Source organism: Zootoca vivipara, chromosome 12 (genome assembly GCF_965207765.1).
Source record: "Zootoca vivipara chromosome 12, rZooViv2.hap1.1, whole genome shotgun sequence".
NCBI lineage: Eukaryota > Metazoa > Chordata > Lepidosauria > Squamata > Lacertidae > Zootoca > Zootoca vivipara.
In genome coordinates, this window is record NC_142595.1 from 54,036,048 (window position 1) to 54,048,721 (window position 12,674).

General features: G+C 47.5%; 1 protein-coding gene across 3 annotated transcripts; it reads right to left on the reverse strand.

Annotated features, from left to right (window-relative positions):
* Positions 1-1,965: 1,965 nt before the first annotated feature.
* Positions 1,966-12,404, reverse strand: LOC148684171 (uncharacterized). 3 transcript variants are annotated; one of them, XM_088655999.1, is made up of 7 exons: positions 12,247-12,404; positions 9,665-10,085; positions 9,428-9,509; positions 8,972-9,054; positions 4,945-5,089; positions 3,052-4,064; positions 1,966-2,953 (listed from the first exon to the last, which is right to left on the reverse strand). In XM_088655999.1, the coding sequence occupies exons 2-6, from the start codon at positions 10,064-10,066 to the stop codon at positions 3,076-3,078; spliced, it is 1,701 nt and encodes a 566-aa protein (XP_088512125.1). In that variant the 5' UTR covers positions 10,067-10,085; positions 12,247-12,404; the 3' UTR covers positions 1,966-2,953; positions 3,052-3,075. The 3 variants fall into 3 exon arrangements, with proteins under 3 accessions (XP_088512125.1, XP_088512126.1, XP_088512124.1); XM_088656000.1 differs by having other exon boundaries at positions 1,966-4,064; positions 4,945-5,071; XM_088655998.1 differs by having other exon boundaries at positions 1,966-4,064.
* Between the last annotated feature and the right edge of the window lie 270 nt (positions 12,405-12,674).

Genomic DNA, 12,674 nt, shown 5'->3' on the forward strand with positions numbered 1-12,674 from the left:
AAAAGGGGGAAAGGGAGGACCCAAACAATTACCGCCCAGTCAGCCTGACATCAATACCAGGAAAGATTCTAGAGCAGAACATTAAGCAAACGGTCTGTGAGCACCTAGAAAAGAATGCTGTGATCAGTAAAAGTCAGCATGGGTTTCTGAAAAATAAGTCATGTCAGACTAATATGATCTCATTTTTTGACAGACTTACAAGCCTGGTAGATGTTGGGATGTTTGTACACGCCGAGCTACTCCAGCAGCGAGGCTGGTGTGATGTGTGTCTGTGTTCCCAGGAGAAAGGAATGTATCTTATTAGCCTTTCTCCCCATGTGATGTTTTTCACTGTACTGTACTTTACTTTCTGAACTGGCTCAAGCAATGCCGGACACATTTTACATGCAGCTCTGTCTGAGCTGTGCAAGCAGAGACACACTGCATTTTGCCACAATAAAGTAGTTTAGCTCTACTTTATGGTTTTGTGTGTTTTGTTCTTTCAAGCTCGGAACAATCACATATTTCCCGTTCCACTGCACTAAAATGGTGACTGGGAGCAGCCACCAAGACCACATAACACCGGTCTTGAAAGACCTGCATTGGCTCCCAGTACGTTTCCGCGCACAATTCAAAGTGTTGGTGCTGACCTTTAAAGCCCTAAACGGCCTCGGTCCAGTATACCTGAAGGAGCGTCTCCACCTCCATCGCTCTGCCCGGACACTGAGGTCCAGTGCCGAGGGCCTTCTGGCGGTTCCCTCGCTGCGAGAAACCAAGTTACAGGGAACCAGGCAGAGGGCCTTCTTGGTAGTGGCACCCGCCCTGTGGAACACCCTCCCACCAGATGTCAAAAAGAAAACCAACTACCAGACTTTTAGAGGACATCTGAAGGCAACCCTGTTTAGGGAAGCTTTTAATCTTTAAGAACTTAGTGTATTTTAATATTTCTGTTGGAAGCCGCCCAGAGTGGTTGGGGAAACCCAGCCAGATGGGTGGGGTATAAATAATAAATTATTATTATTATACTAGTGTCGTTCAGCCCGTTAAATAAACGGGCGCTAGAACATATGTGAGCGCTGCGCGGAGCATCGGATCGAGGAGCCGGTCTGCAGAATCAGCGGCCAGCAACACCGTGCTGGATTGAGGAGGCGATGCTCCGTGCGGCGTTGCTGGGCGCTGACTCTGCAGACCGGCTCCTCGATCCGGTGCTCCGCGCAGCGCTGATCAGCGCCGACCCGGCAGGCCGCAGGATTAAGGAAGCGGCCTGCCAGGTCGGCACCCAGCAGCGCTGCACGGAGCACCGGTCTGCAGAATCAGCGCCCAGCAGCGCCGCATGGAGCAACGCCTCCTCAATCCAGCACGGCGTTGCTGGGCGCTGATTCTACAGACCGGCTCCTCGATCCGGTGATCCGTGCAGCGCTGCTGGGTGCCGACCGGCAGGCCGCTTCCTTGATCCGGCGACCTGCCGGGTAGGCACTGATCAGCACTGCGCAAAGCACCGGATCAAGGAGCCGGTCAGCACTCAGCGCCCAGCATCGCCGCACGGAGCATCGCCTCCTCAATCCAGCACAGCGTTGCTGGGCGCTGACTCTGGAGACCGGCTCCTCGATCCGGTGCTTCCGAGACCTATCCTTCCTGTCGGCGGCAGGGGGACAGGAACGAACAAGGAGAAAGCAGCCCTTTCTCCTTCTTCCCTCCTCTCCCCCAGCCGCCGACAGGAAGGAGACATCCCAGGGTTTGAAGAAGCGCTTGCGCAGCACTTCTCCGAACCCCGGGACCTGTCCTTGCTGGACGCACACACAAACACACGCTCCCCCCCAACGCCAATGCTCAGTCCGGCCGGGAGCAGCGGTTGGCGGCCGCAGGGAAACAGTAGGTGGGGGTGGGGTGGGGAGAGCGCGTGTGTGTGTGCGTTCCAAGTCTCTGTGGCCAATCCCTGTGTCCGTGGGGCACATGCGCAGTAGCGCGGACACAGGGAATACTGGATGCAGAGACACTTGCACTTTATTATATAGGATATTATTATTAACAAGTAATCATGCTGGCTCAAGGCACACAGATTTCAAGGGGGAGGAGGAATGTTAGGAGGAGTTCTCCCACTGATCCACCTGCCCCCCTCTCCCCACCTGGAGCTCCCAGCGCCTTCATCTTTCACCCCATCTACAAGGCGTCCTTGGCTAGCAACCACCAGCAGACCCCTGCCGCTGCCCCTCCGCCGTAGCCCCTGCTGCCCACTAGATGATGACCCCCTGGAGGCAGTCTGGAGCTGGTGCAAGGAGAAGAGGCAGATCCAGGAAGCAGGGTAGCGGTGCAAGTGACGGGAGGCGGGAAGACAGGAAAGAGGGGGCAATGTGGAATAATTAACAGGAATGGGCAAAATGTGCCTCAGTTTCCTCACTCGCACGACTGTGAGGTGGGTGAGGGGCCAAGCAAACTGTGGCTGTGAGAAGGGCAAACTGAATCGCAACACGGCAAAGTAATCTCAAAAGAGGCAAATGAATCTCCACACAGTCCAGATCAAGGGAAGTCATCCCACTGCTCTATTCTTCCTTGGTCAGACCTCACCTGGAGTCTGGTGTCCAGGTCTTGGCACCACAATTCAAGAAGGATATGGACAAGTTGGAACGTGTGCAGAGGCGGATAACCAAAATCAAGACTTAGGAGGAACAGCTGAGGAAACAGGGGTGTTTAGTCCGCAAAATTGTAGATTTAGAGGAGATAGGATAGTGACTTCTAGATATCTGAAGGCTGTCCCGTGCAGGATGGAGCAAGCTTGTTTCTTCCTGGTCTGAAGAGGAGGACCTAAGCCAATGGCTTCAAGTTACAAGAAAGTTGATTCCAATTAAACATCAGGAAGAACTTTCTATGGTTCACAGTTGTACAATAGTGGAAGCAAGTCCCTTGGAAGGTGGTGAAATCTCCTTCCTTGGAAGATCTCAAGCACAGGCTCGGTGGCCATCTGTCATGCATGTTTCAGTTGAGATTTCTGCACTGCAGTGGGTTGGACTAGATTCTACAATTCTCCTCACTGTGGGTTTTTTGATGGAAAGTGAGATTGCCCTTCTGACTGAAGCTCTTCCCACATTCCAAGCACTCCTATGGCTTTCCCCCTGTATGAATTCGTTGATGGGAAGTGAGAGCAGATCTCTGACTGAAGCTCTTTCCACATTCCAGACACTGAAATGGTTTCTCCCCTGTATGAACTCTTTGATGGGAAGTGAGATTGTTCTTATAACTAAAGCTCTTTCCACATTCTAGACACTGAAAGGGTTTCTCCCCTGTATGAATTCTTTGATGAGAAGTGAGATGGACCCTCTGACTGAAGCCCTTTCCACAATGCAAGCACTGATGTGGTTTCTCCCCTGTATGAATTCTTTGATGGGAAGTGAGATAGCACTTCTTACTGTAGCTCTTTCCACACTCCATGCACTCATATGGTTTCTCTCCTGTATGACTTCTTTGATGGTTAGTGAGATGGACCCTCTGACTGAAGCACTTTCCACATTCCAAGCACTTATAAGGTTTCTCCCCTGTATGAGTTCTTTGATGGGAAGTGAGAACAGAACTCTGCCTGAAGCTCTTTCCACATTCCATGCACTGATAGGGTTTCTCCCCTGTATGACTTCTGAGATGGAACTTGAGATGACAGCTATGACGGAAGGTCTTCCCACATGCCAAGCAATTATATGGTTTCTCCCCTGTATGAATTCTTTGATGGGAAGTGAGACTGGCTCTGTAACTGAAACTCTTCCCACATTCCAAGCACTGATATGGCTTCTCCCCTGTATGAATTCTTTGATGGGAAACGAGATTGTTCTTGTAACTGAAGATCTTTCCACATTCCAAGCACTGATATGGTTTCTTGCCTGTATGAATTCTTTGATGGAAATTGAGAGAGTCGTGCCAAGCGAAACTCTTTCCGCATTCAAAGCACTGATAGCGTTTCTTCCCAGTGGAATTTCTTTGATAGGAAGTGGAATTGGAGCTCTGGCTCAAGCTCTCTCTGCATTCCAAATATTGATATGGCTTCTCCTCCGTTTTGACTTTGTCGTGGTCTCCCATTTTCTTCATTTCCAATTCATCACCTGCAACGAAGAGAGAAGCGAATGTTGGTACTTATTGAGATAAGTTCCTTCTCTGTCGGGAGAATTGGTCTCTGCCCATCTCACCATTGAAAAGAAGTTAAAGTTTTAAGGAATTCATCAGGGGCAGGGCAACCCCCTATCTCCAGTTCAACTCATGCTTAAGCAAGTAACTGTATAGCAGGCATTCCCAAACTGGGCCCTCCATGAGGTTTTGAGACTACAATTCCCATCATCCCAGATGTAGTCCCAAAACATCTGGAGGGCCAAGTTTGGGGATGCCTGCTGTATAGTCACAACATAACAACTAAAGAATAGGAACGGAACAGTGATTTCAGTGGGGCATGCCGCTCTCTTCACTGAATGAAAATTCCTACTGGCCCCTCAAACTAGCACAGGTGAAGGAGGGGGAACTCTGATATGTGCTGAAGAGGAAGAAGGCTGGGAAGATAGGAGAGGCCCCTGGGGGAAGGTGTCCCATGTACCTCCAGGCAACCCTCCAAAATCCAGTGTTTGATGCCTCCCACATGCACACAGAGGTACCTGAGGGGGCCGGATCCCAATTCTCCCTACAGAGAAGGAACCTATCATGGTAAGTATCAATGTTCGCTTCTCCTGTAGGGGAAAACTGGGGTCCATGATGTGGGAAGTATCTCAGCAGTGCCCAGATCAGGGGGCAGCCGCTGTGGGCCCTACCTCCTCATTGTTAACCACCTGTTGAAGCACTCATCTCCCGAAGAAGGCCTCTGCTGATACGTCTAACTTATAATGTTTCATGAAGGTGGAGGGAGAGGACTAAGTGGCTGCCCTGACTATCACTATCATCCATAGATTAATGTAAAGAATTTCAGGACAGATATTATGATCTAACAGGGAGCCTTACCGAGAGAGGCCATGATGGCATGATTCTCCTCCATGACTTCCTCATGCAGAGCTCTCTGGGCAGGATCCAGCAACGCCCACTCCTCCTCCGTGAAATACACAGCTATATCCTCAAAGCACACCAGACTCTGAAAGAAAAGGTCTTCCTTTCAGAAAGCAAAAAGATTCTCTATCACACATTGTTCTGTTTTTTCCTGTCTGTTAATTGCGGTGTAGTTTACAGAGGATTGTTTCACTGCACATTTTAATGATGGGCACTATGGGTCAGGCATCCCCAAACTTAGGCCCTCCAGATGTTTTGGACTACAATTCCCATCTTCCCCAACCACTGGTCCTGTTAGCTAGGGATCATGGGAGTTGTAGGCCAAAACATCTGGAGGGCTGCAGTTTGGGGATGCCTGCTATAGTAGGGCGTGTCATTTAAGGACGGATTATTTTTTTCCGAATTTGCTCAATGAGGGGTTCTAAAAATATGTTATTGCACATGAGGAATCCAAATCTGCAATTATTTTTATGATTGGTTGATGTTTAGCTTGGTAAATTGAGATCTGTTTGAAATACACTAAATACACTAAAATACACTGTTTGAAATACACTTAAAAAAAGCTGAAAACTTGCATTTTGAAGCGAAGTTAAAGTTTTTAATCATTTTATACAAGTGAAAATATAAATAAATTTTGTTTCCAGCTGTAACAACATATCATTACTTTATCTTATAACGTCCTATTATAGTAAAAGAAAAAAGGGGAAAAAAGAATAATAAATGAACAACTTCAAGGGCTGGTGTCACATGATCATGTATCTGCTGAGGGCCCACATCTGAGCAGGAGAGCCACTGGCAGAAGCCCCCTGGACCATGCTCTTCAAAAGAAGTGTACACTGTTAAAATTTGATTCCTGTAGAATCTAAAGGCCTGCTCTTGATCCTCACAAAGATGGTGTCAGACTTAGAGAAACCATATTCCATGCAGGTCAAGACTTCTGTTCATTTAATGGTTCTGAAGCAGGAGAATATATAGTATTTCCATCCTTCCATCACTTTGATAGAAGGGTTACCATAGTGCTTATTATCCATGCTACTATTGAAGGAACTAAAATCTTGTCTTTCTTAAAATGTAGCAATCCTTATCTTAAGATTGGGTGACTGTCCACCAGCCTGAATCCTACACTATCAGAATGCTGTTTTTGCACCCCCCCCCAATTTATCCAATAAGGAAAGACCGTCACTCGACTGAACTTTGGTAGCTCTACTTTACAGTGTATTTTTAACACCTCCAAGTAGTTTATCCAGTCCTCTGCATAGACTTCATTATCGTGTTTATCATCATAGCTATTCTTCAAAGAAAACATGCTTTTCTCCTTCATGGGAATAAAATTCTGTTTGCAAAGGGTGGGAGTGAGCAACAAATGGACACAATTCTCTGCTGAATATAGTATAGTATAATAAAATGATGTTGGTGGGTGAGGATCCCAGCTCCTTTGACGACCACACAATTGTTCTGGTACCAGAGATGCTCTGTAACATATTCAACAAGACCCCAGCCCCCAGTCTCCAATGCAACACAGAAGACAATTGCTAGGGCTGGTTAGATGTCCTCATGCCACCCCATTCTGTCTATCTTGGATAGACGATAAATCTACTTGTCAGAGCATTTCGGCTTTGAAACCCCAATGACCTCAGTGGGTGGACTGGTGGTAGAAAGCAAAAAAGATATCACATACTGTTGTATAATATTAATATTAATAGTATAGATAACTACAATACATATATAAGAGAACTACAATACAGTGGTACCCCACAAGACGAATGCCTCATGCAACGAAAAACTCACAAGATGAAAGCGTTTTGCGTTGCGCGAGGCAACTCGCAAGACAAAGTTTCCTATGACCGCGCTTTGCAAGACAAATAGGAATGCATTAACTAAATGGGTAGACCGGGTAAACCGGGAAAATTTTAAACCATGCTTTGCAAGATGAGCTTTTCGCTATACAAAGCGACTTGCAGAACAAATTAATTTCATCTTGCGAGGTACCACTGTATCTTGTAATCAATTTTGGGCACTTATCAACATCTGTTTTCATGAAAATTGGGGAATAACCTATATGTTTATAAATGACAGAAAAAATTAAAAAATGTTAAAAAGTAGGAACTTTTCACATAGAGATTTACCAAGCAAGACCTAAATATTTACAAATAACCAAAATATATTTCAAATTACCTCATCATACCACAACTTTTTAACACCCCCTCAAATCAGGATTTTTAAAGATGAAAAATTCAACACGCCCTACTGCTATAGGTCTACTAGGTTGTGGGAGTGTATTTTTATGTATTTTTGGAAGTGTGTAAAAAATTGGCACTCTGGTGTGGTCTGGGCATAGAAATGCTGTTAAACTTTCATTATGTAGCCCGAGGATATGGCTTTGTTTAAAATTACCTGTAACCTATTTTTCACTGCCGTAGTAGGGTCATTAGGTATAGATGTGTAAAAGTTTGAATTGCCTGTTTCTCTGCTTCCTTGATGTAATCACACTTATTCATTAGTACAATAGCTCCCACTTTGTCTGCTGGTTTTATCACTAAATTCTTAGCAGTAAATTTGTTCAGGATTAGTGAATCTTGCTTATTTAAATTATACTGCCTACAGATCTTTTTCTTCGTTTCTCTAATATTGAGGTCACGATGTACTAAATGCTGAAATGTTCTGATAAGGTGATTATGAGAAACCAGAATGAAGGTAGATTTATGTTTAAAGGGTTCTGGTGTCCAAGCGGTATTGCAAAAAAAAAAAACACACCTCAATTTAATCTGACGAATTAATTTAAATCAATCAATCCTGGTTTGGAAAGCAGAATACTTGGGTGTAGGGACAAAACCTAGTCCTAAATTTAATACCCGAGACTCCTCTGGTTTTAGTATCCTGTCAGATAAATTAACCACTAAAGTGGTGTCATAATGTTCTCGGATTAAGGGCGTCGGGTGCACCGTTTGGAAAAAGACTGGTACGTCTGGCCAGATCTAAGCCTAAATTCCCTGTCTTCATCCGACCCATTAGTACTGGATAGGCTAGAGTGCACATAATCAGTAGGCCAAACAGGATGATTATTCCGGAAATCCTTGTCTTGGAACTGCAGCAAGCTCCCTTTGGGACTTGTTGGGCCTTTTGAATAGACAGAGGCAAAATGTGGATGAGAAACAGCTCATATCTGGGACTTTATGAATGAACTGGTTTAGTGGGACTTTTCTTTGTCGTTCTTTACATGTTGATTTCATATGGAAAAAAACCTTTGATACTGTGTAATATACATTGAAGAGTATAATTTATGTGCAGCCGGTTACGTTGTGTGTGTTTGTGCACAAGCATTCCAGTTTCTGACATGAAAGGCTCCCCTTTCTCCTCTCCTTATGTGGTATTTCGGGAGGGTGCAGAGAGACACCTCTCCTGATTCCCTAAAGCCAACTTCAAGAAGAAGAAGAAGAAGAAGAAGAAGAAGAAGAAGAAGAAGAAGAAGAAGAAGAAGAGGAGGAGGAGGAGGAGGAGGAGGAGGAGGAGGAGGAGGAGGAGGAGTTTGGACTTGATATCCCGCTTTATCACTCCCCGAAGGAGTCTCAAAGCGGCCAACATTCTCCTTTCCCTTCCTCCCCCACAACAAACACTCTGTGAGGTGAGTGGGGCTGAGAGACTTCAGAGAAGTGTGACTAGCCCAAGGTCACTCAGAAGCTGTATGTGGAGGAGCTGAGACGCGAACCCGGTTCACCAGATTACGAGTCTTACCGCTCTTAACCACTACCCCACACTGGCTCCGAAGGGCTGCATGGGGGCTTGGGGAGGTGCAGAAGAGGGGGGAGCCCTCAACTGGAGGGGCTGGGCAGATGAATTCTTTTCAAAAGGCATTTTCAGCGTTCATTAAGAGCAGCTTTGACAGAAGCAAAGAGGAACAGGAGAGAGATTCATTTGCGCATGCCCAGAGATGCCCTGGCTGCCCCACCCCCTCTGCCTCTTTCCCCACAAGGCTCCTTCCCCCTACCTGATCTGGTTCCACAGTTGCTGTTTCCCCTCCGCCACCAAGAAAAGATTGATGAGGAGGTTTCGCCGGTATCATTCTCTCACCTGCAAGAGACAAAGGTAAGTGTGTCCCTATTCAGCGGTTTCATGTACAGGTAGATGTTAAGAAGCATATGGGATAAAACTGAGCCCTGAGGAATTCCTCGCTTAAGGCTCCACAGGACTAAAAAGCACTCCCCAAGCATCACCCTCTGGAACGACCATCCAAGTAGGACCAAATCAGTTTCTGTGCCAAAACCGGGCCTAAACCCCGACTGAAATGAATCTACATATAAGCCTCACATGCTGAGTGCATTTTAGTATACATCTCCCCTCCTTGAGGCTCTTGGTCCCAAATGTCCTCCACAAAAAGATGAAAAGATTAGTTTCAAGACCAACAGAATGGGATCAAAGGGAGAAAAGACTCCTTCCTCCTGACCCAGTGACCTCTCTCTTGTGTCCAGCGGAGGCCTCTCTTCCTCAGAGGAATCTGGGCCCATTGCTGCAAACAGATCCTTTCCCTGAAAGAACAAAAAGAATTCATAGAATTCTAGAACAGGAATGACAGAGGCAAAAACTTGAGAATATCTGACAACGGCCATTAGTAGAGCATTTAGGTTTGTTCTCCCTCCTGTTTGGAGCCCCTTAGGAGTTTCCAGAGGAAAGTCTCTCTCACCTGCTTCCTCTCCTCTGCCTGACTCAGGAGGAACCCTTCGGCCAGGGCCACTGCCTGGGAACTGGTCTCTGCTCCGCATTCCCTCACCCAGCTCTCCATCTCCGGGGGAAGGACAGCCAGGAACTGCTCGAACACCACCAGGTCCAGCATCTCAGCTCTGGTGTGCCTTTCTGGCTTCAGCCACTGACGGTCAAGGCGGTAGAACCGGCTAAAAACCTCTCGGGGTCCTTTGGCCTCCTGAAAGCAGAACTGCCTGCACTGCTGGCTCTGCACATCTGAGCAGAGGGTGTCCTCGTCACCCAGGATCTCCTGCATGGAGTTTTCCCAGAATCCCCCACTGCTCTCAGTTTTGATGGCATGGCTTCTTCCTGCTTCAGGGCCAGCTGAGTCTCGATCATCCATCTGTGCTCTCAGGAAGCCTCTAAGAGATCAGAAAGAATCCATTTTTTCTCTTGCCAAGTTCTGTGTGTCTGAAAAGAAGTGCTAGCAAGTCGTACAAAGGAAATGCATTATTCTGTTATTAAACTGACAAAGTCAGTTTGTTCCCTGGGCAGACGTGGATGAGGCTTGCTAGGAAGCAGGATTACACTGCACCACAGGCCAGACTTTGAGCTTTCTTTAAGAAAAAGTAAGCCTCTAGCCCTCCTAGAGGGAAAGTGACCATGCCAAAGGTGCAGGCAACTGTCAGATGAATCAGCCTGGTTGATCCAGTCTTTCAGTGTTTGCAAACACGGAATGAAGTCAGACCTGTGACTGACAAGTGTGTCAATTGTACCAAATGTAATGTATACACTAGGCTAATAGTGGGGGTCCTAATTCTAGGGTTCTCCAGAGTTGCTCTCCTTCCCAGTCCCATTTCAGGACAAATTTCTTCTCTGCTTCTGTCTCTTATTCTCGCCCTTGGAAGCTCCAACATTCTCAAGGCAAATTACAGGGGTAAGGTCCCTTTGTTCTCAGGGCCCAAATTGTTATCTGGCCTCCCCCGCCCCCAGGGTCAAAGTTCACTTGGGTGGGTTCAAAGGACAGCGCCAAAAAGCAAGTAAATCTTTCTATAATAATAATAATAATAATTTATTTATACCCCACCCATCTGGCTGGGTTTCCCCAGCCACTCTGGGCAGCTTCCAACAGAAATATTAAAATACCCTAATTTCTTAAAGATTAAAAGCTTCCCTAAACAGGACTGCCTTCAGATGTCCTCTAAAAGTCTGGTAGTTATTTTTCTTTTTGACATCTGGTGGGAGGGCGTTCCACAGGGCGGGTGCCACTACCAAGAAGGCCCTCTGCCTGGTTCCCTGTAACTTGGCTTCTTGCTGCGAGGGAACCGCCAGAAGGCCATCAGCACTGGACCTCAGTGTCCGGGCAGAGCGATGGAGATGGAGACGCTCCTTCAAGTATACTGGACCGAGGCCATTTAGGGCTTTAAAGGTCAGCACCAACACTTTGAATTGTGCTCGGAAGCGTACTGGGAGCCAATGCAGGTCTTTCAAGACCGGTGTTATGTGATCTCGGCGGCTGCTCCCAGTCACCAGTCTAGCTGCCGCATTCTGGATTAATTGTAGTTTCCGGGTCACCTTCAAAGGAAGCCCCACGTAGAGCGCATTGCAGTAGTCCAAGTGAGAGATAACTAGAGCATGCACCACTCTGGCGAGACAGTCCGCGGGCAGGTAGGGTCTCAGCCTGTGTACCAGATGAAGCTGATAAACAGCTACCCTGGATACAGAATTAACCTGAGCCTCCATGGAGAGCTGTGAGTCCAAAATGACTCCCAGGCTGCGCACCTTATCCTTCAGGGGCACAGTTACCCCATTCAGGACCAGGGAGTCCCCCACACCTGCCTGCCTCCTGTCCCCCATGAACAGTACTTCTGTCTTGTCAGGATTCAACCTCAATCTGTTAGCCGCCATCCATCCTCCAACCGCCTCCAGGCACTCACACAGGGCCTTCACCGCCTTCACTGGTTCTGATTTGAAAGAGAGGTAGAGCTGGGTATCATCCGCATACTGATAAACACCCAGCCCAAACCCCCTGATGATCTCTCCCAGCGGCTGTATATAGAGGTTAAAAAGCATGGGGGAGAGGACAGAACCCCCAGGCACCCCACAAGTGAGAGCCCAGGGGTCTGAGCACTCATCCCCCGCCACCACTTTCTGAACAGGGCCCAGGAGGAAGGAGCGGAACCACTGTATGACAGTCCCCCCAGCTCCCAAGCCCTCTAGACGGTCCAGAAGGATATTATGGTTGATGGTTTCAAAAGGCACTGAGAGATCCAGCAGAACTAGGAAGCAGCTCTCACCTTTGTCCCTAGCTTGCACGACCAAGGCAGTTTCAGTCCTTTAGACATCTTTAATATTGTGATTTCCTGCTGCCATCTACCGTGGAAACTTAGGGGAAAGGGCAGGAGCACAATAGCAACAACTCCCACACGGACCAAAATTTTGGGGAATCCTCCTGGATCCAACAGGATCACTGGGGGCTCAGAGGGTGTCAATGACTCCTAACTGCTGCCTCTCGCATGCAGCCCCAAAGTGACCTCCCTAGGACTCCCCCCCCCGCTTCTCCCCGATGCACCCCAGACTCACCAGGTTGCAGGAGGTGCAAAGCGGAAAGACAGCAACTCCCCCTCCCCTCAGGAAGGGACGTCAGTGGCAGGGAGGAGGGACTTCTGATCTGGAGGACTGCCCCCCCCGCCTTCATTCCCCTACCGCTCTAGGAATCCAGCTCAGCTCCTTTTAACCCTGGCAAAGCCAGCCACACTCAAGAGACAGGTGTGCTGAGCACCCCCAGAGCTGCTGCAATTTTTCGGGGGGGGAGCCATGGGAGTAGCCAGGGTTTTTTTTCGGGGGGCAGGACACCCACCTGTCATCATCCTCTCTTTTTTTAAATTACATTTTCCATTTTAACAATCCAATAAAGCCACATTAAAACACTCCAAATGATGATACAACCCAAAAAGCCAAATATTCAATGCCACATTATATATCCCTGGGTGGAGTCCTCTCTCCAGCTC

What these genes read in the sequence shown, in the direction of transcription:
- LOC148684171 (XM_088655999.1), bottom strand. Translation starts at nt 10,066, where the DNA reads ATGGATGATCGAGACTCAGCTGGCCCTGAAGCAGGAAGAAGCCATGCC. An exon ending in AGGCAGAGGAGAGGAAGCAG is followed by an intron (nt 9,510 to 9,664) that starts GTGAGAGAGACT and finishes TTGTTCTTTCAG; the next exon opens with GGAAAGGATCTGTTTGCAGC. An exon ending in CACAAGAGAGAGGTCACTGG is followed by an intron (nt 9,055 to 9,427) that starts GTCAGGAGGAAG and finishes TGTCTCTTGCAG; the next exon opens with GTGAGAGAATGATACCGGCG.